Here is a 25,828-nt window from a genome sequence, read left to right as displayed (position 1 = left end):
GCTCCAACACAGGATAGAGTCCATCAGGGTTTGGTTCCGGGTAATCAGCAAGAACAAAACTTCAAAAATTATCTGAAGAAATGAAAAAAAAGACCCTATGTATGAAAAGGCAATGTAAGTACTTGTATTTATAATCTCTCTTGATTTGCAAATAAATCCCAGCAATTAGAGGCAGACTGCAAATGACATTATTGCTCTGCCTTTTTACTCCTGGCTAGATAAACAGTTATAGCAGTGTGCAACAATACAGGACAGAGATAAAGTGCAGTCAACTGTGTATTAATAGAAAAGATATTGAATCGAATATATGAGCAGTGAAGAAATATTACTTTTCCCATTGAGTATTTTTCATGCAAGGCTTTCAAAGCAATTTAAACACACGCACACTGGGCCTCCCAGTGTGGCTCAAGGCAGGTACTGCTCTGCCAACTCTTATTGCTACTGGAGATATTTTTTGATGAAAATTAGAAAAAAAAGAGAAAATTAAGCACTTGTCCCGTGGGTCTGGGCCAAGATGAGCAATGCCAGGACTGCCCATCACGCCCAGACTATTGATGCTGTCTGCATGCTGCAAGGACAGTGTGTAGCATGGCAGCAACAGACAGAAAAGGGCGCTCTCAGTCCCTTTCAGCTGCTGAGCTTGGAGAGTGTCACTCAATGACACAGTGGTGGTGGCAACGTACCTAAAAAAATCTTAAAGAAAGTATGAAATGTTTAATAACTGAGGAACACCTGTGCCCTTGTGATTTCATATCCTAAGTTGCAGAGCCCTTGATAAGCACTGAGGATGTACATCACTTCTGTTACTGACTTTATTCTCTGGTACGATGTTTGCTCGGCAGAATTAGGTGTTTTTGCCAGTGTTGCCTCAGTGCCCCTGACACTCCATACACAAAGTTCTGCCTCAAGTACACTGTTGCCTTCATCCTGACCTCCCTGGTTCCAAGTTGGAGGTGGACGGACCTGCTACATGTATCAAGCTCATCTCACCCACACCCATACCCAACATCCCATAGGGCTGAGCCACAAGGGCTGAGCACAAGCAAAGCCTGCAGCAGTAGCACCATGGCATGTTGCCTTTCCTCAACATCCTGGCCTCACCATGGCCTTTGGGCAAAAACACTGAGCTGCTAACAAGGCCCACAGAGTAATGAATATAAACCAGGTTACAGAAGTAAACAACAGCAGCTACTAATTAAGGATACCCTGTATGTAGCAAGCAAATAGGGCAGGAATTAAAAGTTTATCTTCCAGTCTAATGCATGATACAAGTACTGATGTGGGGCATGGTTGAAGGCTGCTTACACTCAGCTTTTCAGACAGAGCTGTCAAAGCCTCTGTACCAGACAGGCTGTGCCAACAGCCCATGCCAGAAAATCTGCAGCAGTATGGGACAAGCATATTTTCAGTATTTAGATACACCTACAGTATCAGTGTATGCAGTATTTACATGGCATCATGCACAAGAGAATGCCTGGATGTTCTTCTACACGAGAGGCTTGTGCACATGTGCTGAGTGACGGCCATTGCTCAGCAGTGGCTGCAAATCTGTGTGCACTACGACACACGGGTATGTGCACATGGATACACGGATGTGAGTGAACATGGACACATGGGGAGTTTTAAGGACAGTCCAACGTGTTGTGCAACACAGGCTCTTGGACTGCAGCTTGTTACTCTTTGTACTGAGGAAGCTTGAGCGTGACTCATGCACAGAGATGTTAGTCATGGACCGGGGAGGGGGGTGTTTGCAAATGGACTGTTGTGAGTGCCCAGATCTTCCCAGCTTTGAAGCTCATCTCTGTGGTTCTGGACTGGCAGCACTCACTGGCAGGTCTGTTTGGTGTCTGTGTGTGTGTGAAGGCACACTGTCCTGTCACCTGCACTGAGGTAAACTAGCAGCAGTGTGACAGTCAGCATGCCCAGACGCCTGGGAGGTCTGCTGATGCACAGAGCACAAGGAGCTTTGGAAGGATGAGCAATTCCGCTAGAACAGGAGTTCCTCTCTGCTTTGCCTTGCTTCTCCCACCCACCCACACCCACACACCAAGCCAAATACAGTCCTTAATGTCTGGAAACCAAGCTAATGCTTTGGAGTTTCAATCAGATAATCAGCTCCTATGCCCTAGATTCCAATCAACACATCCATATTCATGTTTTAATTGGAAAGTGCCGCTAGCTTGATCTGCTGAAGAGTTGCAGGCATTAATGGAAGGGGGTGAACGGCAGTGGAGCTGTGCACGTCTGGTTCTTGCGGCTTTCAATTCCCTGCTCCCCTGCTAATCAGCAGTGTCTGCTATTCCCAGGCACAAGGAAAAAAATTTCACAAAAAAATGACTCACAAATTGGGAAGGAGTAAAAGTAAGGAGGAAGAGCATGGCAGGGACCATTCTTTCTGAAGACAAAGTCATGGAGAGAGCTGTCTGTCACCCACGAGCAGCTCAACCTCTTGCTTACATGCTGGCACAGGATTCCAGTCTCATTTCTACTTCCCAGGCATGGCACTGGCACATCACCTACATGATGACACTGAAATCATCCAGGGACTGTCTGAGTTTAGGAATCAGTGTCCTGACCCTAGTATTTCTCACTTGGCATCACTGCAAGTTGAGGAGATCCAGAGGATGCATCAGACTCCATTTCCTTTTTCTAGAATACGTCAGAAAGCTTACTAAGCACCTTAGAAATATCTCATCCATCCATCTTCACTCGCGGCTTTCCCTGCTCCAGACTCTTGCAAGTTAGGAGGAACCAAAATTTTTCTAAGCTGTTGTTCAGCAGGTGGGCAGGTCGCCAGCCCTGCAGGATCACCACACGCTGATGGAGCCTGGCTGGGGTCTGGGCAGGGCTGGGCCCACATTCTCTGGAAGGCAGCCCGGAGACGGGCTCTTCCCCTTGACAGATGCCACAGCTCCGGGTGTCGGTATCTGCAGGAGCGGTTGCATTAGCTAATGCTTCAGTGGAGAGAATTAATTGTCTGAGCAGCAGCAGTCAGGGACAGGAGGGAGTGAGTGCTTAGGCACTCTCATTTTCTGCCTCTAATTACTGTGTTCTAAGCCCAGTCCCAGCTGATGCATTTCAGAGGCATTTGAACTCACATCTATCCGGTGGTAAAATGCAAAAGATGCTGCCAGGTGAAACACTTTGTTCAGGTAATAAAGGCAGCAAAAGATGACAAAAAGCCAAGCAAAATCATGGTTATAATACATCACATTTACCATCTAATGAGATCACTGGGAGTCTGATAGATGAACAAGTGAGTTAGTGTGGGATAGAAAATATACCAAAGCCTTCCCACTTGAAAGATAGACCCAAGAGAGGAGTTGTGTTAGCAAAGATGGATAAAGTGGATGTCCCACCTCTGGAAGTGTTCAATGGGGCCCTGAGCCACCTGATCAAGTTGGTGGCATCCCTGCTCATGGCAGGGGGGTTGAACCAAATAATGTTTAAGGTCCCTTCCAACCCAAGCCTTTCTTTGATTCTATGTTTTGTGGATTAAATTGAAAACTTTGAAACATTTTCACTAGGCCTATCACATCTTCCTACTCAACACTGCCTTGTACTTCTTTGCAACATCTGAGGACTCTGCGTTAACAAAACTTGGATGTTGCATCACTGAGGAATCACACTGGGAAAGATCTGGCTGCTTGGATTGTCAGTGATAATAAATGGATCCAGACTAGCCATTAATAGGTCACCTTCATATTTGAGAAATGTTCACATCATGAGGGCTGAAGAACCATAAATCTGGAGTTAGGGGTTGACTTAGAGGGAGGAAGAGTTTTCTGTGGCCAGATTTGCCAACACAAACGCTTTCTAGCTTCAGCCAGGTGAGAAGAAATGTAAATCTTTTGGGAGAGAAATCTGTAAATTTTGTCTTCAAGAAGGAAATATAAGTAACAGAGCACATCTACAACAAGAATCTGACAAGATTATCACTTAAGTGACTTGAAACATCCATTGTTTGAGACTTGTTAGGATATTTAGAAGAACAAGAGGCACTGTTGATGGTTGGGTTTGTCCAGCACTAATCATTATAGACACTTAAGGAGACTGAAAGTGCTCTGAAAGACTTATTGTCCAACTGACAATTATAGTCAAGCTTATTCCTTGTGCAGCCTAGTTCAATCTATATGTTTGCACTTTAGGGATCATTTAGCTTGAAAGATCAGTGATCAGAAATAAAAATATCAAAAGAAATGTGTTGAGTATGTGTGTTTTTAAGCAAAACTGGCACCACACAGTACATCAACTGCTGCCTACCAGGCTGTTTTCCTTGGCTTTGCCTGTGCACAGATGGGAGAGGAACTTAACATCTCCCCTGTTATTACTGAGTAAGTTTTTTGTGCTTTCATATTGATTAAGCTTAATCCTATTTAAAAAACCAAACAAATCCTACCAACCAAAACCCAAAACTTTTCCAGTTGGTATCTACTGACTTTCGTACAGAGTACCTCCAGCATCCTGGAAATCTACATGAGTGAAAACATTCTGTGGGTTTAGCACAGCAGAAAGCTGTAGCTGCTGAAAGCCACAGATAACATACACCCATATACAGATACCCATGTGCATGTAGGCACATGTACACACATGTAGTACTTAGAAATTACCTGTGAGGATATTTCCTATTTATGTATTAGTTTTCAGTTCATTTGCAATTTCAAGAAGACTTCTGAATTCAGAAAGCAGGACAAAGCAATGGGAATCAAAAGAGCTCAGGGAGCAATCAGGGTTTTTTTGTGTTTCCTTTCCCTGCAATCACTCTCTTCACTAAACTGCTGCATAATTTTTCTGTTCACCACAAACAACTGGGAAGCTTCATCTCAGCGATAACTGCCACTGAAGTGGTGGGGTGAAGTGATTCCTAGCAATGTATGTGACACCTCTCCTTCCCAGGGGAGCAGATTCCTCCTTGCATACATTCCTGTGTCAGCGATCATGTGGTATGGCTAATGCTGGTGGAGTACCGGACTGAGCAAGAGGAAACCTGGGGGTGTTTCTGTGGATGGAAGCTGCAAAGTTCCTGTGGATGGAAGCTGCTGCCTGAATAAGCAGCAAAGCCCACACGCTGGGGCAAGCCAGAGCATTCTGCAGAAGGAACATGCAAACAGAGCAGGGGAATGCTTTGAATATTTTCTTGGAGTCATGACAAAGAAAGAAGCTGTTAAAGCAGGGCAGGAATTGCCCCTTTTCTGTAACATCTCTGCTTGCAAGCTCTACTTGCGGGGACTTTGATGGATGCAGCAAAGAGAACTCACGTGGAGATGAGCGCATTTTACTCCAACCCTCCCTGCAAGCCTCTGCTACCTACAATGAATCTTCGGCTTGGGAACAGAGTCCTCCGTCTGGAGTCGTAGCCCCAGACAGCTGAATGCTTTGGGAAGCTGACACGTGCCTTGGCTTGGGAGACTGCCAGCTCTTTGATGCAGCAGCGCTCACAGAGGCTGACTGCAAAGCATGTGGAGGAGGGAAGGATTGGAGGAGCCCTTAATTTGACTGCCAACTTCCAAAGCGCTCACTTGCTCGGGAGGTTATGTGACAGCTGTGATTGAAGCAAGTGTGGGAGGATGCAACTGCGGGAAAGGGAAGCTCTTGGTTTGGGCTGGGTTTTTCAAAATGAAAGCCAGAGCAGCATTTGCAGCAATGAGATCTCTGGTGGGGGTCAGGCACCTCTATTAAGACAAGGTTTTCCATGAGGAGAGCCGCAGGAATGGTCTAGTTTAATGCATGCAGAAGACAACTTTTGAGCCGTTCAGCAGACACCATGCAAGCTGTATTACAAAAAGAAGCCTGGATTCTAAAGAAACCCACTGCTCAGTGCCAACACCCAGCCAGGCAGCAAAGAAATACCAGAAGGAGCTGGAAATGCAGCTGTGAAAGCTGGCGCTTGTGAAAGACTCTTCTCACAGTCAAGGTACAAGAGAAGCTGATGACTGACCCCATGCCTGAAGCAGGCCCTGTTCCTTAGCACAACTCAATGAGGGCTAAGGGCACTAATCCCACTAATGCTTCATAAAAGCTGTTGAAAACAAGCATAGGACAAGCAGCTCCAGGATATTCTCTGCCCCTTCAACATCTCCATTTCCCGTGCAAAGGCTACAGATACTCTGGGAATGCTGCAATGAATTTCTCTCATTGTGCTTTGCTTCAGTGGTCCAACACACTTTCAACCTGCCTTCCTGAGCTGGCCTGTCACTCACACTTGCTTGCCACTCAAGCCTGAGATGGGAAGCTTTTAAAACAGCTACTACTTTGTGGAGTTGGCTGTGGCCTTCACCACTTTTGAATGGTACCTGCTAGGACAGCATCAGTTCATCCCTTCTCCCACAGCCAAGAGGGGGTTAGTGAGAGGGAGGAGTGAGAGGGAGCACATAGCCATGCAGCCAAGGCCATCTCCAGACTGCTGTGTCCCTGAGGTGGCAATTGGCAGATCTGAGATGAGGTCAGAAAGGCATACCTAGTTTGGGGATCAAAAAGCAGTGCTTTTCCAAAGCAGCAGAAAAAAAAGTTGTTTCCAGAGTCAAGTTAGTATCTATGAAGTACAAGGGTCATCATAGTACATCTCTCCATTTATCAGGGGCCAACCCACAAAAAGCAAAATGACCTTGCAGGAGGCTGAGGGACACTTCAGCAGTGTACAGGCATCAGCAGGAGGGTAAAACTTCAATTCCATGACTTTCATTGAAGCCTCACTGTGATGAAGAAATATGGCATGACAGCATCCCATCTAACTTTGAATGAGTATGATAAGGTATCTCTACCCCCTGGTGACTAACTAGGATGTCCTCACATATGAGAAAAAAACAGATTTAAGTCATCTCATGGTAGACATACCAAGTACATCCACAGCTGTGCTGGTAGGATGCATTTTTCTTCTGTTACTATAAAAAGAGTGCCAAAGTCTAAAATCAGGTGGGATAAATCTGGTCTCTACTGACTCTATATGGGACTGGAAGCCTACTGAAATACACTGGCAAAATCTTCACAGAGAACCCAACATTATGATCACTGCTGGATCAGCTTCCATTTAAACTGCTGGCTGCTCAATGACTGATTTTCTTTTCCAGTAATTTCTCATGTTGCCAGGCTTTTAAATTCACCCTTTAGCATCCCAAAGCTAAGAAACCCCTTTGGGACGAGTGCAAAGTTTATTATATGGGAAGAAAAGCAGATTAAATGCTAACAGTGTAGCCCAGCACCTATCTGAAGTGTTATACATATTCTCCTTGCTTTCTGGTCTTGCAGCCCAACACCTCCACACAGGAAACCATGAATATGAATTTGCAAACTCCCCCTTCCCATACACCACTGATGGAGAGAGTGGGCAGATTCCATACCTTCAATGGGTTTGGGTACAAAATGTGATGAGGGTTTGGTTTTTTTCACCCGGTTTCCCTTCATAATTTGACCTTCTTTATTGAGTCCCAGGAACCACGCTCGTCCGGATTCTTGCTGCCGGTACAGCGTGGAAGAATAAATAACGTAGTAGTTTTCAAAGACGGATTCTTTAAATTTGCACTCTGGTGTGAAAACATCCTGCAGGGAGAGAGAGAGAGAGAGAGAGAGAGAGAGAGAGATATAGAGAGAGAGAGAGAGAGAGAGGAAAAAGCAATGGAAGGAATTAATCACTGATCTTCTAAATTAGGCATCACCGAGCGATACATAATGGTCACGCACTGCAGTTTGTTAACAACAGAAAACAAGAAGCATCAGCAATGCCAGATCCCACCCATGTAGAAAACTCCTGGCTGAAAGGAAAGGTTCTCCTTCCCTGGCAGAGTTGCAGTTTGTAAAACAGCCTACAGTGAACGGGTGTGAAAAGCATGTGGAAAAAGTCAGGAATTTACCAGGATTTAGACTGGAATACTAAGCAAAATTAGAAAAAATAGAGCTGAGAAGCAGAGACAGCCTTGGTGTTCCTGATGCCTTCCCCTGGCTTTGTTCTTACCTTCCCTGTGATGGGGAAGAAATGTATACAATGCTCATTGTCTAAAATATTGAGGTTTCTTCAAATTTTTATAGGCAAAGGGCAGTTTATTGAACAACTTAAGTGGATTTAAAGAAACAGGAGTACAAAAGTAAGTAAACTATATAATTTCAAAAGTGACGTGAGGAAATGCTGGCACAAAGCCTGGAAACCTTTCAATAAAGAGAAAGAAGTAATTTTAAAGATTTCTGGCAAAAGTATTTCTTCAGATTCTGAGAAGTGGTTCCACACCTGCCCTGGAGCAGAGGACACCTGGGTTTGCACAAGACATCTCCTAAGCCAATGCTGGCTGTGGGAGTGGCTGCGCCATTACCAGTTGCACTGGCTTCACATCAAGTCTCCAGGAGGAAACTACACTCAGTTATGGACCAGAACTTGTCATGTCCCAGTTTTTTTCAAGATTTTTACAGCAGAGAAATATTACATTTCTTTTCAAAGATCTGGCTGGCCAGGGCATTCTGTGGCAGTGGGCTCCCAAACCTTCAGTGAGTCAGATGGGTTGTTAGTGGATTGGGTATTCTTCCCAGAATTTGATCTTGAGCAGAAAACTTGTCCTGGCCAAATTCTCCCACTAGGTTCATAAAAACTATGACATCCTTGCAAAAAAAAGTTCAGTGAAAATGCATATTCTGAAGTAAAACTGCTTTAGCAAAAAAATCCTTCTAATAGGTCCCAGACAAGGTATTTATGAGCCCTGTGAGTGAAGGCAGCTGCTGCTACAGGTGAGCGATGCTCCCTCCCAAGCCTTTCCCACTCCCAAATCTTTGGGAGCTTCCACTCTTGCCAATGGAAAACCCATGACCAACATCTGAGCAAAGCCTCTGGAGTAATGCCACATATTTACTGCAGACCTTGCTTAAGAACGAACATTCTGAACATTCAGCAACACTCATGTATGTGTTCCCAAGCGATTTTGGGATTATATAAAGTGTTGATGTTCTGACAGTAAATCCAGTGTGCAACAGACCCGGGGATCCTTGCAGGCTTGAAGCCACAGAAAATAAAGCACAGCAGAAAGTGCAGAGCTGTGCTGCATACATGAATTTGGCATCAATCATTAGCACCACACAGACAAAAATACTATCAGTGCAACAGATCACATTGCCCTATCTGAGGGAGTCTTCCTTGCTGAAGAAATAAATATTTTTAAAAGAAAGTGAAACAAGTTAAGAGAGATCTAGATAACTTAGAGCACTATAAAATGGTGTTTGAAGTAGCTTCCCCAAAGATCAGTGTTTAAGTGCTCCTTAAATCTGCTCTTTATCTCCAGGCTTTGTCTTGCCTGGGAAGAACACAGCTCACCCGGGAGCCAGGCAGTTTGCAGTGGTTGCCTGTGCTGGCTGGCTCAGGGGCACCCCTTGGCATCAGGGCCAGCCAGGCAGCAGCTCTCAAACCAATTTCCCTTTCCCATGCCTTCGTTACCCATCAATAAAAACTTATCAAGAACATTTCCTTTAGGGGGACTGAAAAACTGGTAGACTGTGAAGGATAGCTCCCAACTTGACAAAATATGGAATATACCGTGCATGAGATATCTGGATTTTCCACTTCTGTTTTAGTTTCAATGTGGAACTAAGACTATGTTCAATGAGGAAGAAATATAAAAGCTAATAAATTTTGAAAATGTTGTTTCACAGAGAAAAAAAGATATTTTAATTGAAAGTTATTGAAAATTAGGTTTTCAGTTAAATATATATTATAGTGTATATATATACACTATAAATATATATAGTATTTATGACATGCAGCAGCAATTCTTAAAAGCAGACCCTGTATTGTATATTCACTTGTACTAATAAAGCAGCAAAATTCTTCTATTATTTTAAAGCAAATGTATGTAAAGACATCAACTCAATGAAGGTTTAAGAAAATATGAAGAAAAAAATATTGATTTCCTTTAAATGTTTAAGCTCCCCCACAAGCAAACAAAAGCATCCCATGGGTTTTGTGAATTGGCTGGTTGATTCCTCATCCCCCACAATTCAGTTGAAATAGCACTTCAGGACACAAACCATGGCAACACCACTAAAAAACACCCCAGCTCTGTCTATTCAGCAGCTTAAAAACCCCACAGATTTGGTAGCTAAGTTCTAGTTAAATAATACTGGGTTTATGCATTATTATCCTTTTTCTTACATATATCACCTCACCAGCAACAACTGTGCCACTTCGAGACAAACACACCAGGATGCAATTCATCCTACCACCAAACTGACATTCCACAGGGACTTCACAGGGTTGAGCACCACAAATCCTTGGCACGGTCACTCCCACATATGGAGCTGACACAATGAGCAAGAGGATGGAGAAGGAAGAACCAGATGACCAGAAAGGAGATAGGACAGTGGAGCAGGACACAGGCTACTCTTCAAAGCACTGCCCTGCCTGAGGATATTTAGCATGTTCTCTAAATCTCTTTAACATGCAAACACATTTTTCTTCATTGATATCTTCTTGGTGGCCAATGGCAAGCCTTCAGCTACAGTGCATCATCTAGTTTCATCACATACCTTTTGCTGATGGCTTTGGGGCTACCAATAACAAAAGGCTAGTGGGATATTAATGGCAGAAACTCTTTACAAGTTTCACTGTCAAAATTAATTGTAGCAATTATGTCTAATCAGGTGGGAACTGCTGTTTCAGTTGTCTTGGGCTGAGAAGAGCTTGGAGGAAAGAGGAAAGTGCAGGTGTGCACAACAGGCTTCACACTAACAAAGCAGTTCGTAGCAGCCACTGCTGCACAGGTTGAAATCTGAGATAACTGAAGCTATTTTTGAAAAATCACTGATCTATTGACCAGAACCCTGAGGCATGCAAGATTTTCTTTTTATTTCTTTGGTTTAATTTATAAGACAAGGTCACTATTTAATTTATAAGACAAGGTCCAATACTTTCTCTTCATCCCACAGATAAAGAGAGACTAAACAGCCAGGTCATGAGCACCACGTCACTTCCTCACTTGCTGCAGGGACTTTTTGAAACAGGTTTATAACGTACCCCACTCAATTATTTTTCCAACTTTCTTCTTGATTGAAATAGCATGACCAAGTACGAGACAGTGAGAGAACAGATGGCTTCATCTTTTAATCACCAGTCTTTTTTCAGTCTTTAAACAAAGAAATAAACAGTGACTCTATTTTCTGCACAAAGTCCATAGAAGTCCTCTGTCAGGACCATCATGAACTCAGCTCACTCGGAAATTCCACCAGTTCTCCTCATTAAAGAGTATGCTGGTGATTTGTAGCAGGAAAAAAAAAAAAAAGGGAATTTCTCTTGTTTAATTTCCATGTGAAATATGTGCCTTTGAATGAATTATTTTTGCATACAAAGTAAATAAATACATTTATTTGCTTACTACTTGGAGATTTAGAGCCAGAAGTATTTTGTTAAATGTCTGCAGACATTACTGAAAGTGGTTTTGAAAAGCAGATTTTTTTTTAATTGTTAAACTAAAAACCTGCATGAAATATTTGTAAAAGAAATGCTAGTAATTTACATGCAAAATGATTAGCATCTGCTTGCAACTCGTTTTTTGCATCTCAATCCAATCCCTTGAACAAAAGACAATTCTATTAAGAAGAATAATTAGATTTGCTTTGAAAAAACAAACATAGGTCTGGTTTGTGCTAACTCTAGTTTTATTGGAAATTGCACAGTCTATAAAAAAAAACCACAGTAGCTATCACACAGAAAATTAGGAAGACCACATTCAATGACATTTGGAATCAAAAGGAGCTAAATGGATGCAACTGCCATTGGAGGGCAGGGTGCTGAGATCCACTGGGTCAGACCTGCTCAGGGAGCGTATAAGGTACCATAATTGCCCCAAAACTTATTTTTGGTGTAGAAAAACAACATTTTATTTAGCCTTGATCCCAGTAGTGTCTTCTGCAATCTGCAGATGAAAACATGGATGGGACTTGCAGGCACAAGCCAATGTCTGCATCACTTGGGTCTTTCAGGGAGATCTTGGGAATGTCTGACCCCATCTTTCTCTTACCACTGCACAGGCTGGAGGTGGTTTGTGAGAGGACAGATTTTTTTCCTAAACCACCTCAGTTTTCACCTGCCCTGGTCAGGTAGATCTAACCCAGCCTCTGGACCCTGAACACAGTAGGTCTGATGGACTCCCCTTTGCACTTCCGTACAGCTGGAGAAGTTCCACAGACATCAGTGCAGAAGCACTGCTATCAAAACTGTGGACATGAGACTTCAGAGCATTCAGGGATGCACTACCACCCTTGGAGGTATCAGCCACTTCAAAAAACGCTGACCCAACAGCATCACAGCCCTGGTGCAGTTCATAGTGCTGTCAGGGCAGTGGACAGCCCTGGTGCTGCTCAGCAAAGCACTGCCAGGCCCTGCAGTACCAGTATGGGAGCATCCCTGCCACTGAACATCCTCAGCTGGGAACTGCAAGGAAGAGGTCCCCTGGAAGCAACAGCATGGTGCTTCTGGGTTCTGATCATGACAGCCAACAATTTGCTCCCCAGAAACTCCTGATGTTTCCAGACCATGGCAGAAATGGTGACAGGTTCCCATGTGCAATGCTCAGGGACAGCCAGGCAGCCAGTAGAACACTGTCACTAGCTGTTGTTGAATTCAAATCCAGCTGCTCACTCAGTGTCCCCACAGACTGGGCTGCTTGTTTGTATTGCTTACCATTTCCCTACAAACATTCTCAAAATTGCCAGACAAATAAAGATATCTTTTTTTTTTTTTCTCAAGATTTGATTTTATTATAACCCAAAGGAGAACAGCAAATACACAAATCCAGAAGCAAACCTAATGACTTAATAAATTCAGTCACTGAAACTAGCAGTAATAAAAGAAAAAACTCATTCTGCAAGTAGTTTGTGCCACAGTTTAGGAAAGGGATGTTAATTATGAGTGTTGAAATATCTAACTAACACACTCCCAGAGTAACAGTTTTCCTTTGTTTACAGCACTTATGGGTTTCTCTTTTATGTGCTGCACAATTACTGAGCCAGATCTTCAGATGGGATAAAAGCACTAAAATGCACCAAAGTCTATGGCATGACAAGGCTTCCCTCCCAGAGAATCTGGCTCAGGATACTTACCGATGTTAGTGTTAATACTTAGAGCTCATCAACTCATTTAAAACATATTAAGTAGAAATCATAAATATCAGCACAGCTATCAGCAGTAGCATTTCATTATGCTTGCAGAGGCAGAGCATGGAATGATTGGATCCTGTTCACTATGCCTGTCTAAGTGCTGTTCCATCCCAGGAAAAAGGATGGCATTATAGAAGAGCATCTGCTTTATGGTGCTCTTTACCCAGTAAAGCCCATTCTACATTCCCCACTGACCTGAGCCAGAGCAGGGTTTTATCAACACCCCTCTGATGCCAACAGCACTGAGAAATTCAGCACTGAAATCACTATGGAAGTGCAAAGGCACAGGATTCTTGAAGACATTTGGGCTTCCAGGTGAAATGCAAATGCGTGACTCCCATTTAAACCCATGAAAGTTCAGAGGCTAAATATGCCTTTGAATATCTGAGAATCTGTGACTACAAACCTTGTACCACAGCACTTGATCCCAGTATACTCATATTCCCAGGACAGGTCTTTACCGTGGAGGCTCTTTCACAGGATAAGTTTGTGCAGACTATAGCAGCACTCCCACGGGCAATGATGCCTTGCACAGAGTCTGATGCAATTCATTGCCTGCCTGCCTCAGTGTAGCTTCTCCCATGACCTAGGGTTGCATCTGTCTGGGAATGCTTTAAAATAATTGTAGCTGAGCTCTCTCTTGGCATGTGATCAAGAACCGCAAATGTGCATCCAAACTTTACATCTCATCACATCTTTGTCCAGATGGCAGGTGATATTCTACTCTTCACACTTCACTCTTCCTCCCCCTTCTAGCTCCACAAGAGATTGGTGACAAGTCTTATTGGTGGCCTTTTAGAAGTAGGAGAAAGCAGTTACATTTTAAAATAAGCTGCTACATGGGAGCTGCAGAGCAGAGATTCACTTGATGAGGTAATATGGTAACTGCAAGTATTCTGACTCCGCCTGGACCATCTGTGGGCTGGAGGGAGCACATTTTCAAATAAATCACCATCCATGCAGGTCTGGTCTCCAGCTCCAGGAGCTGAGAAGCAGCATTATTAAGCTATCTTACTTACTGCCTCTGAAAATATAACTAGAGGGCTATCTGCACTCACTTTTGTGGGAGCTCTCTGTGCTCAAGGTACATATTTGTTCAGTTGGATTCACTTTAAAACACTCATGAAACAGGTGGAATGCAGGTCTGCTAAGTCTTGTGAGCTGACCCAATATTTTTAGACAGGGAAAAAAAACCCAAGTGCTGGACAAGCCTCTGTAATTAGACTGAAGATCTTTATATGCGGACAAAGGCTGTCCTAAGGCACCTTTTGGTGTTCAAGGACTGATTAAATTATTCACGTCACCACAGAGGAATGCTGGAGACAAAGGTGTGACTGCAGCATGGACGTGGCCAAGGTACCCTTGCAGTGGCAAGGACATCTGCCCAGGCATGCAGGTGGTAGGTTCTGCAGGACACACTGAGCTCCATTTTGCCCCAGATAACCCATTACCCACATGAAAATGAGCTCATACAGATCCACACAAACCATGGTCTCCTTCTGGCTACAAAGCAGATGAGTTTGGGGATCCTGATTCAGACCTTCCATCCCACCACAGTGCAGTATTGTGTTCTTTTGCTTTCAGCTCTTGGCCTGTACATCATGCAGGTACATTTCTACCAAGTACTTCATAAAGTGCCCCAATTCACCACATTGGCTTTTGGTGAGCTGCTCATGAAATCCTGATAGGAACACAGCTTTCAGCTTAATGAGTGCTGACAAGAACATAGCTTGGGACGACTCTTCCACTGGGCTGCTCACCCTTGCTGGAGAACCTGGGTAGGATGGATGAGAGAACATGCTCCATCATTAAGGTCTGGGTACCAATGACTGCACAGCTCTTGTGAAGTGTGATCTGAAGAAACCTGCACATCGAGCTGCTCACCAATGTGGTACACAGAACAAGTGACCTATTTTGTCCTTTGCTTCACTCTTTCTTAATGATGGACCCCAAATTCAAATTCATGGTTGGATGGAGTAAATTTTCATTCCTTCTTTTTAAAATATAAGGTATATTTGAAATTTGTTTGATTGATTTGATTTGATTTTTAATTTTGGATCTTATTTCAAGTTGGAATTTTAAACCTCTTAAAATCTGGACTCCTATGAACTGGAGTAGCAGTGGCAGCACAGCTCGTTCGTGTGGCACTTGGCCCCATCCAGTTCAGCATCCCTCTTCCAGGAAAGCAACTGCTTCCCATGAAGGGGGATTTTCTGACACCATTGTCTCTGCATTCTTTGCAGCCTGGGGATCTGGTGAAACCCCAGGATAACGTCTAACCTGGGAATCCCAACTCATCTATTGTCTTCTCTACATTCTGTTTTCCTGACAAAGTGTCTGAAATTACTAACAATGTTATCAACTCTGCTTACTCCCAAATAGTATCCAGAAATACATCTTTGCATTCAGAGATAATGATCATGAGACAAGATGGACAAGATGAAGATATGTTAATTGCATACAAGAAAAACAGATTTCCTAAATTAGCATCGTACTGCCTCATCTGCTAAAGCCTGAAATAACTATGAAGAAAAATAATAATCTAAGAACTCTAGAAACATAGCCAGATGGGATGCTTTGAACCTCTGATCTCTTTTATGTTTCTTGGCATCAATTTGAACCTGAGTACAGGGCAGAATAAATTGATTTGTGACCTTTGGTTATTTTTGTGATCTTGCTGTTTTTATTATTGTTGATAATAATAACAATGTATAAACTAGAGTAATGGTTATGCATTTATAAACATGAGATTATATTCTTCTATTCTTCTGATAGTCAAAAGGAACAATTTAGTGGAAAATTAGCAGTCAATATTAGATTTATCATGTTATTATTTATATGAAAATTATCCTCAAAGGCTCAAACTACAGTACAAATGCCTTGGGTATTTAATAAAAATGCCCTCATAATGACAGGAGGACAGGTAAGATGTCTTATTTTCTACATTTTTTTGCTGAGGTCCTGAGCACTGAAAGACCAGTTGGCTTGCTGGTTGCCCTATAAACAGGAGGTGTCAGAGCAAGTAGAGAAACTTATTTCCCCCAAGTTCCAGTTGAGTTTCTTAGGCAAACAGCCTTTCTTTCTGACACAAATGAAATAATGCAGTTATAACAATGCCACGAAGAAGGAGACTGTGAGTGAGCCCCACTCCTTGTAAGGCAGAGTCTTACAAGTGTTTTACAGTTTTTAGCACTCAGACAAAACTGGCTTGTCCTTACCTGACAGTGCAGCCCTGCGTGGACTGCAGGTCTGAGGAGAGAAAATGTCTTCAGCCCAATTTTCTGTGTAGTTCATTGTCACATGAGCAGAAGATAAGAGGACTTGCCAAGGAGCTCACCAGGCCTATTACAGCCTTGAGCTGCTGATGTGCTGCGATAGCCTCTCTGCTTTGACTCTTAAATTTAAACCGTGAGACTCAGTGGAAACACACCATCTCCGACACTCTCCCTATCTTCCCTACTGCTGAATTAAACCATTTTCAGAGCTGTCATGACCAGGATAGGAAATTCAGTTTCTTTGCTGCTAAAATTTCCATTTTGAAAATGAGCGGTGCTAGATTATTAGTATTTTGACAGCTTATTGACAGGTTGGCTATGACTGGTCAACTAACAGCAAGTCCTGGGGTCTAAAAAATCAGCCGAGGCTGGGGTAAGCTGGCGCTGGACAGGTAGGTTCTTACAACCAGGACAAAATGTTATGAAGTGCTACACTTTATGTGGCTTTTCCATCCCCCTGGTACCTGCTGCTGCAGTGCCTACACAGTGAAAAGAAAAGGTTCAGGGCATATTCTTGGGTGGAGGCCAGGTCTGTTTGCCTACTGGAAGAGCCAAAGGGAACCCCCTGAAATTTGTGCCTCAAGGCCTGGGTCCCCACAACATTTCTGCAGACAAAGCCAGAAAAAAAGGTCAATGGTGCTTTCTTAATATCTGCCAGGCTGACACTCAGGGTGACACTTCAAACCCCTCCGCTCATCATCCCAAACCCCAGTGAAGGTAGGTGGGTGCTATAACAGAAGACTGTGTAGAGGATCTGCAGGAACTTTTCTGTTGCTCGTGAGCACCAGTTACTGCCAATTGAAGAGAGTTTGTTCGTGAACACCTGTCATGTTATTGAGGCACTGGATTTTAATTTCCGAGAGCAGGCTCCTCTGCTGGTCCTGACTCCTTCAGACACTGTGTCCTTAAGCCAGACACTTTGGGCTAGCATCCCATCTAATACTCTTTAAATTGCTCATGGTGTACAAAGAACCTGTCTTTGGTTGTATATAATAGAGGTGAATTCAGCCTGAGAAATGAATGAGCCTCCAGCTACTCAGAACATTGTTGGGAGAGAAAGGGAGGAGAAAGAAAGTGTATGGCATGAGGGGTAGACAGCCCTTTGTCCACTGATTTTCTGGGAATTCAGAAAATCAACCAACTCTGTTGTGACAGAATTTCCATCCATGTATTGACCACAGTACCTCTGCCTAGCTTGAAAAGCACTGACAAATCTTACAGCCCAAAACAACTTCACAGAGAACACTGGACTTATTAATACCTTGAATGGATTTCCACAATACATATGTGCTGAAAACTTGACTTGTTCTTTTTCTGTTAGTTTCCTTTTGATGTGAAATAACCCGTGGACAATGCACAAACATTTTGAATGAACCCAAACTACGCCACAGCTTAGATCTGACTGTTCCAGTGTATGCAGCTGAGTGACCCATTGTAGCTGATGCTTTGCTTCCCAGGAATCAGACAGATGGAAGTATATCATCAGGGATTTTAGAGTAGTGGCTATAGTGAAATTTTTCACTCTGTTGCACACTTTGCTAGACAACACAGATTAGCTTTGGCATCTGATACTGTTCAGAAGCCAACTAATGACTGCAACTTCCAATCTAAGATAATACAGTCACTCTAGAGAGAGTAATATAACACACTAACTCTGTTTGGCACAATGCACAGTAAAGCAGGAGATCATTTTATTGTGTTACTAGTATACAGAAGACTGTGCAACTGTCTTTAAATTATATGACTCAAAATCAACAGAGCAATCCAGAGTTTAAAATTACTGTTTTCTCTTTGTAGCTGCTTATTGCAGCATGCACTCTCAGTGAGATCCAGGGTTTACAATCAGAACTGTAGGGATTTGATGATTTTTTACAGAGATTGTGTTTACCCTGTGGGACCAAATGTGTAGAGTAAAGCATTGGTAGCAAGGGCTGGATGCTGGTGCTGTACATATCTCAGGATGAGTTCAGTCTGGTCTAACTGCCATCTGGTCCCATGGTCTGAATATCTAGTACTTTATGGGCATCATAAAGAGCACCCTTCAGTTTAGCTTCACCCAAAAGGAATGTAGTTTGCACAGCCTAAGACTGTTCCGTGGTGCAAACCAAAGAGCTGTATGTGGAGGTTACTGGAGGGATTGTTCCAAAAGCACTAATCCCAGAGATATCTGGGATAGTTGGCTTACTGCAGTGGTATATAATAGAGTAGGCATGTGATGATCTGAAATGTCAATATCCTTAAAAGGAGTCAAGGACCCTGTATGTCCTCTGGAAAACAGGAATGTAAGCAGCACGCTGTAACCTGGGTGCTGGCTGTACACAAGGTCCTCTTCTCCTGCCATGTGGAGTTTACACTTCAGATTGTTCCTTTATGATCTGAAATGCCTGGATACAGTAACACAAAGCCCTCCAGAAAGCTTAGCACCAACATTCACAAAGAGACACATATGCCACAATAACAACAAAAAAGGTCAGTTGCTAACCCTGTCTATTTGAATCTTAGTACCTTACTTGCAGAAAGCCTGGGGTTTACTGTGTGTCACAGCTGGATTTCAGAGGTCTGAAAAGATCTTTCTTAGCATGATAAATTTTAAATAAATCTTATTTATATGTTCCAGTAAACATGTTGAGGGAGAGAGGAAACCTTAGATCTGTCTTGACTATATCACTACAATAAAAACATCATTCCTGCTTTTTTTCTGTGCTGCTATGGAACAGGAGGAGGGAAAAAAAAACCACACTGAAACAAAAAGCCCCACAAAAGAGAAACCATTTGCTCATGAGCATAACAATCTTTTCTTACAATCTGTACTATTTAATAGTTTTCATCTGTTTTTATCAATGATAAGTTATGAATCATTAGTGCAACAACATGAGCAGAACTGGTTCCTCTAAGAATCACTAAAGCTGGACTACACATTCTGTTCAAGGAATAAACACTGATTCATGAATGTTTCTATTAAAATTGAAATGATCACTTTCATAACAAGGGAAATGAAGGAGAAGAAGATTAAACGTCCTGTGGAAACATAACTTCTGGTACTAGGAGAGAAAAACCCAAAGATAACCTGTGTCGAAGTGTCTGACTTAACTCAGTCAAAGGCAGGGACTTCATGCAAGCAGAATGACTTAGCAAAACTCTGTTATCTGATAATCTGTTCACACTAATAGACCTGAACAGTCACTTCTGCCCCTATAATCTATGGTGTTGGGGTCAGCAACAGCCACAGTGTCCCAGTCTGTCCAAATCTGTCATACAGGGGGCTACACACAAACAGTGTAGCCATGAAAGACTGTCACCGTATTGCACAACACAAAAGAAGCTGAAAGGTGAAAAACCTGTGAAGCAGAAATTCAAACAGGTAAGTGGTAGAATGCTTACCAAATCACTGGATTTTATTTACTGGTTTTACACTTCTGCATCTTAACTGATCTAACCAAAGCATATTAGCAAACTGCTAATACACAGAGAAATACATGCAACTGCACTTAGAGGAACAGAAAGTAAGAGCACCATGGGGATCCTTTTACTTAGAAGAGGGCAGTAAAAAAATATGAGGCAAATGAGGCACAAAAGAAAAATAATGTGTTGTAAGATTTTGCCTTTAAGATGGTCATTAAAAAAATTAACTTTCAACTGACAAGTATGCTTTAAAAAGTTTGCTTTCTAAATTTAACTTTGATATTGAAAAAGACTTGGTTTTGGTTTTTTTTTTTTTTGTTAGAGTATATTTGATAAAAAAGCAAGGCATGGTGCTACACATTTTCAAAAGCCGTTTTTTAGCTCTAGCCTCTTCAGAGGGTGCAGATAACATTTGCATGGATACGAAGCCCTTGAAGAAAGAATGTTCCTTAAGGGCAGAGCTGGCTGCAGGGTTTAATATGGTAGGAACTGAGATTCAAAATCAGCAGCATTCACATTAATAGCCATTAAATTATTTATTCATATCAGGCTCTGAAAGCCAGTAAAAGACTAGGTTGTTCTGAAGGGCTCAACTTTGTTGCATGACTTACTTTCAGTTACCATTCTGAGGTACGTACATTTTTTTTTACAAGTCTTGGTGTGCATTTAATGCCTTTTGTTGCTTCTTTCCCCAATACTGTAAATGGGGAAAAAAAGTCTGTCCACCCAGTAATGTCCATACCCAGTTAGAAGCTGCCATGGTTGCAGCTCAGCCCATGCTTCAACGCAGCAGGACAGAGATTATGCAGCATGGAAGAGGCTCCCTGAATTATTTCATTCTGTCCTTGCTACAACTACAACACAGCCCCGGCTCTCAACAGAGCTCCATTTATAACCCTACTTCTTTCCCCCACAATTTTTACTACAAAGCTGTTTCAGAAGACAAAGCAGCTGTCACTTTCTGCTCTATAGCCAAAGTGTAGCCCAAAGCCCCTCCTGACACAGACATCAGGTTCAGGGGCCTCAATGTACTCCTGTGGAAAGGCTCTGCAAGGAAGGCAAGTGGGTTTTTCAAATGAACCAACTGTCTGCACCCCTCCAACCAGCTGACTTGCTGCTGGCTATCTCACAACCAGGTGAAAAGCCACGTGAAAAGCATCATATACATCTTGCCTGTGAGGCCAGAGGGACAAGCAGTAATAATAATAATAATGGCCAGTCTTCGCGAGCGAAGATCCGGGCAAGGTCTTTACACCTTCCAGCCTGCGCATTGGATTTTTTAGGTGAGACACAGTGTGCGCGGAACTGAGCCCACCCTTTAATCCTAAGGTTCATCTGCCGGGGCCAAGCGAGCTTGGACGGTGGCAGCGAGGTCCTTAGGACGTAGATGGATTGCCTATTTAAGGGTTAACGAGCTCCATCAGCCCGGGAGTGGCCCTGACCGGGAATCGAACCCGGGTCTCGGCAGTGACAGCGCCGCGCCCTTACCACTAGAGCACCAGGGGCTCCTGGGACAAGCAGTAGAGCCACAAAAAACTGACCTGAGCTGCAAAAGATGCCAATAAGGTGGTATTCTGAGCTAAAAAGTTCTCAGTTTTTTTTCCCCACTTGTGTCCTGAACCCTACTGCTGACCTTGATCCATTTAATAACATCCATAACCAAATTACACTGTAGCAGAATGTAATTATGCAATCAAGCAATGAGCTATGGTTTCATTCTTGGTCTTGTATGCAAAGCCACCTTTGAAGAGGGCGATAAAAGAAGCGATTATTGTAAGAGGACAGCGCAGCCCCATGTACCAATTACTGGTCATGATGCAGGGGACAATGCCTGCTGGCAGCATGGATCCATCAGCTGCTTTTTACAGGCAGCTGGAAACCTTCTCTGTGCCACAGCCTCACAGTCAGAGCCATGGGTTTCATCTCGACGCCAGACATACGCTCACGACAGGCATGCTGTGTAACAGGGCGGTATTCCTGAGCATACCAACCTTTCCAGCCCATTGTCTCTGCTTCAAACATGCTTATTGAAACTGATTTAAGCACCACTGCACTGAGCCAGAGCAGCAGGGTGGCAGTGGCCAGCAGCAGGACCAAGAACAGGGCAAACATGTAGTGAAAGTTCCTCCTTGCTTTGGATCCATCAAGGGTATCCTGGTGCTTAGGCAAAGCACCCAGACTCCTGTGGGATTACACAAGTGTGGTTTGCATTGTGTATTCAGAGCAGGGTGTGGGAGCTGCCACAGATCCCCAAGGAGAGTCAAGAATGGTGTGAGCCAGGAGAGGCTTCAGTGAAATGTTTACAGGAAGGAGAATTCCTAATGGAGCTCAGCTTGGAAGAGTAGCTCCAGGATTGCACTTCACTGCTCTGCTCAGGGGAGGCCTTGTCAGGCCTCAGCCTGTGGACAATTCACTGGTGTTGAGATCTCAAGGTGTCTGGGAGAAAATGACAAAAGAAAATGTGATAAGAAATGGAGATGGAGATAAGAACTTGCCAAATGCAATTGTGACCATCATTGATACCTGTCTGTGTCATGCCAGACTCACACTTACACAGCTCACAGAAGCAGGATCAACTCCATAATGCCACAAATAAGGGTGGAGGTCTGCTTCCCCATGTAAAGAAATGGTGCCTACCAGCAAAGAAACCGAGTATTTCCATTTGCTGCACTCACACAAGAATCATAGAAGGGCTGGAGAAAGTCCCACCATGGTGAAGAGGTAAAGGACACAGAGAAACAAGGTCAGTTGCATAAGATCCTTGGAAAGGCTGTGTCAGAGTCAGGATCTGGATTTTCTGAGTTCCAGCCCAATGCTTTCAGCAAAAAACTTTTCTCTACCACATTCAGGGCAGAGTGGGAAGGCTTTGGTGCCAGACAGAGCAGGATTCACTGCAGGAAAGCTCCACTCCTCATCACCTTCTGAGCCCAAGATCCCTGGTACAAAGGCAAAACATTGCTGTGGCCCATCTTTTTTCTCACTCCAGCAAAATGTTTGGGAAACTGAAAGTCATTCAGCAGCGATGCCAAGCACAGGCACATCAAAAAGCCCCGAAAGGTCTATGGAAATAAATTCCCTATCGTCAGCAGCAGCTTCTCCCTCCACAAACATAAACAGCTTTTTATGCATGCAGTATATGTGCTAGCATGTACTCCACAGCTGACAATGTTCAGCCTCCAGTATAACTTGTCAAAGTCTGATATGCTTTCCCTTCATCAATGTGGCAAACTCCTGAACACCATGTGCTTCAAGAAGTGGGCTGCTGTCCCTGTAGGCAACAGAATGAAGTGCACTGTCATTCTTGCTGCTGCACTTTGACACACACATCTCCCGGTGATCAAAAGCCAAAACAGAGCAGGATGCAGCTCACAGCTTCATCTGCACAATCTCACTAACCTGTGGATCCTCAAAAGGCCCTGAGATGGGGTACTGTGACACCCCTTGGCTTCATGTGAAGACACAAACCAAAGAAAGTGATTTCAGATGAGGTAGGGTGGCCCCAGTGCTTCAGGGGCCTCTTCCTGTTACAGTTCTAATTGTGCCATTTCTTGCTCTTCGTTTTGAACTGAATAGGATTAGGGTCATCTCAGCATGAATTATTCATGAAGTAAATTCCCCCTGTATTAGCTGCTCCCCATCCCAAAGCACTGCTGGGACAAAGGACAAATCTGTGCAGGGACTAGAATACTATGGAATTTGGAAAATTTGTGGCCAGGTACTCAGGAATTGCTGAAACCAGACAGTTGATGAAAATCTGATGACCAGGGAGAAGCTGGGGATTCCTGAAGTGTGGCAGGCAATATCACAGCTGCAGAAACCATTTGAAAGCTGAAGGTGTACACTCAGGGTCAGAGCACTGGGGAGATGTGTTGGCATTCACAGGCCATGCAGAACAACTGCACTGACAGCAGTTTTGGGAGAAATGTGCTGGGGACAGCAGGGAAGAACAGTGAATTCGTCTTCATCATGTCTGACAACAGCCCTTTCAGGGATGACCCTGCAGGGTACTTCTTAGAGCTGTTTGGACTGGGAACAGGATGTGTTCTCTTCCATGCTTTTCAGAATACCAGTTTACTCTAAAATTGTCAAACAACTCATCTCCTTCAGTCTCACAATACAGGCAATGCCACATCATACAAACTTCTTGTCTTTCTTTTAATTCATAGCTTACATTACCTTTTCCCATTTCTAATTCCTTCTTCTTTATTCCCTGGTGTTTTATTTCATCACAGTAAGCTTCTGTTCCTGAGCCACAGTTTATGACAAATGAGATCACCCAGAAATTGAGCTGCTCTGATGGATCCTTAAGGCACAAGTCACAAGCAGTATGCTCTATAAACATTTAGGCTTTACCTCACTGTATTTCTGCTATAATGACTGTGAGAAGGAACTTCTCTTTGGCAACTTCTAACATACTGAAATTTGAAACAGAAATAGAGTTTTTTAAGTGTAATGAGAAAGGGACACATTGTTCTCCCCTGGGAGACTGATGGCTGATGGAGCAAGAAAGTAACAGCACCAAGGTCTCCATCAATATCTCAATGCAACAGGGAGAGCCTGAGCCCAGCAGTCAGCAAGCAATCTTGAAGTGCTGCACACGTGAAATAAGTTTCATGCAACTGATTTCATCACATCTATTGTCATCTCTGCTGCAATCCTGCATCACAGCACAGAGCAGTGACAGTCACAGACTGCTTGGCTGGCAGCCTAATCTCTTGGGACAACACTGGAACTAAGAGCTGTGAACTGGCCCCTTCTGGGCATACAGGGCACCTTGTGCACACCATGGGATGGCACAGAGGTTTCCCATCCCTCCTTTGCTCTCACACATGGACTCCATGATACATAAACAGCTCTCATCACCTCTTCTTAGAGCTAATTGCAGGATTCTAGAAGAGAGCATCTGCAGAAACAGACATTCAGGCTCTGCTCTTCTCAAGCCACCCAGAGTCAGAAGGGATCCTCCTGGGGATTTTCCACAGTCCTGACCCACCTGCAGGCAAACAGGGCAGCCCCCTGCAGCGACGTCATCCTGACAGCCCCGGGGATGTGGGAGTGCTTGCTACACTGTGCTAAGGCTTATCCCTTCCTGTCACTCCCCCACAGGAAACAGGAACACACAGAGCAGACAATATATTCAGCATGTCCCAGTGCATCAGTACTGTACAGGTGCTGCAGAAAAAGGCTCAGTGAGTTCAACACATGCTGTATTTTAGATACACCAGGCTGACTCGTATATATTGTGCTGCCTACACGTGCAGCTGCTGCTTGTGTGGGATTTCTGCTATCCTGGATGAAACCTAAGCAATGGCCTCTCTCCTTCTACCTGGAGGAAATTTTGGTGTGAAAAAGGACTGTCCTGTACTGCTGCTTCACTTTTACAGCCAGGAGCCCCTGGGTATACCCCCAGCTCTTCCAAACCTCATGCATGCAATCATCACAGCAGCTGGGAAGTGGTGCAGAGATGTGGCCCCTGCCCAAACACAGGACACTTTATTGCTGTTGCTTTCAACTAATTCTGTTGAATGCTTTCCACTAATTCTGTTGAAAGTAATCCAAACAGCAACAGTGAGCACCTTTGGCCAAACAGGTTAATTTCAATGAAAAAGCTGTTTCCAAGGAAGGAAAGAATTAGAGGCAGCATGGAGTGATCGATAGTTAAGAGCAGAAATTCAGACCCTGAGTGAGTTGCTTAGACCGAATGGGGTTTGGACATAATGGTCCCAAGTGCAAGGAGCTGTCACTAATGGCCAGTCTTCACGAGTGAAGATCCGGGCAAGGTCTTTACACCTTCCAGCCTGCGCATTGGATTTTTTAGGTGAGACACAGTGTGCGCGGAACTGAGCCCACCCTTTAATCCTAAGGTTCATCTGCCGGGGCCAAGCAAGCTTGGACGGTGGCAGCGAGGTCCTTAGGACGTAGATGGGTTGCCTTTTTAAGGGCTAACGAGCTCCATCAGCCCGGGAGTGGCTCTGACCGGGAATCGAACCCAGGTCTTGGCGGTGACAGCGCCGCGCCCTTACCAC

The 25,828-nt window shown here is 43.7% G+C and overlaps 1 protein-coding gene across 3 annotated transcripts in view; it reads right to left on the bottom strand.

The window, feature by feature from the left end:
* Positions 1-25,828, bottom strand: part of FGF12 (fibroblast growth factor 12) — a 226,962-nt gene that overhangs the window by 1,690 nt on the left and 199,444 nt on the right. For all 3 annotated transcript variants that reach the window (XM_050308571.1, XM_050308572.1, XM_050308570.1), the window contains one exon: positions 7,338-7,536. In XM_050308571.1, coding sequence (XP_050164528.1) covers positions 7,338-7,536 — 199 coding nt within the window. The remainder of the gene's footprint in view (positions 1-7,337; positions 7,537-25,828) is intronic.

This window comes from Myiozetetes cayanensis, unplaced genomic scaffold (assembly GCF_022539395.1).
Source record: "Myiozetetes cayanensis isolate MyiCay16 unplaced genomic scaffold, myiCay2020 scf13, whole genome shotgun sequence".
NCBI lineage: Eukaryota > Metazoa > Chordata > Aves > Passeriformes > Tyrannidae > Myiozetetes > Myiozetetes cayanensis.
This window is presented reverse-complemented; position numbering and strand designations above follow the sequence as displayed.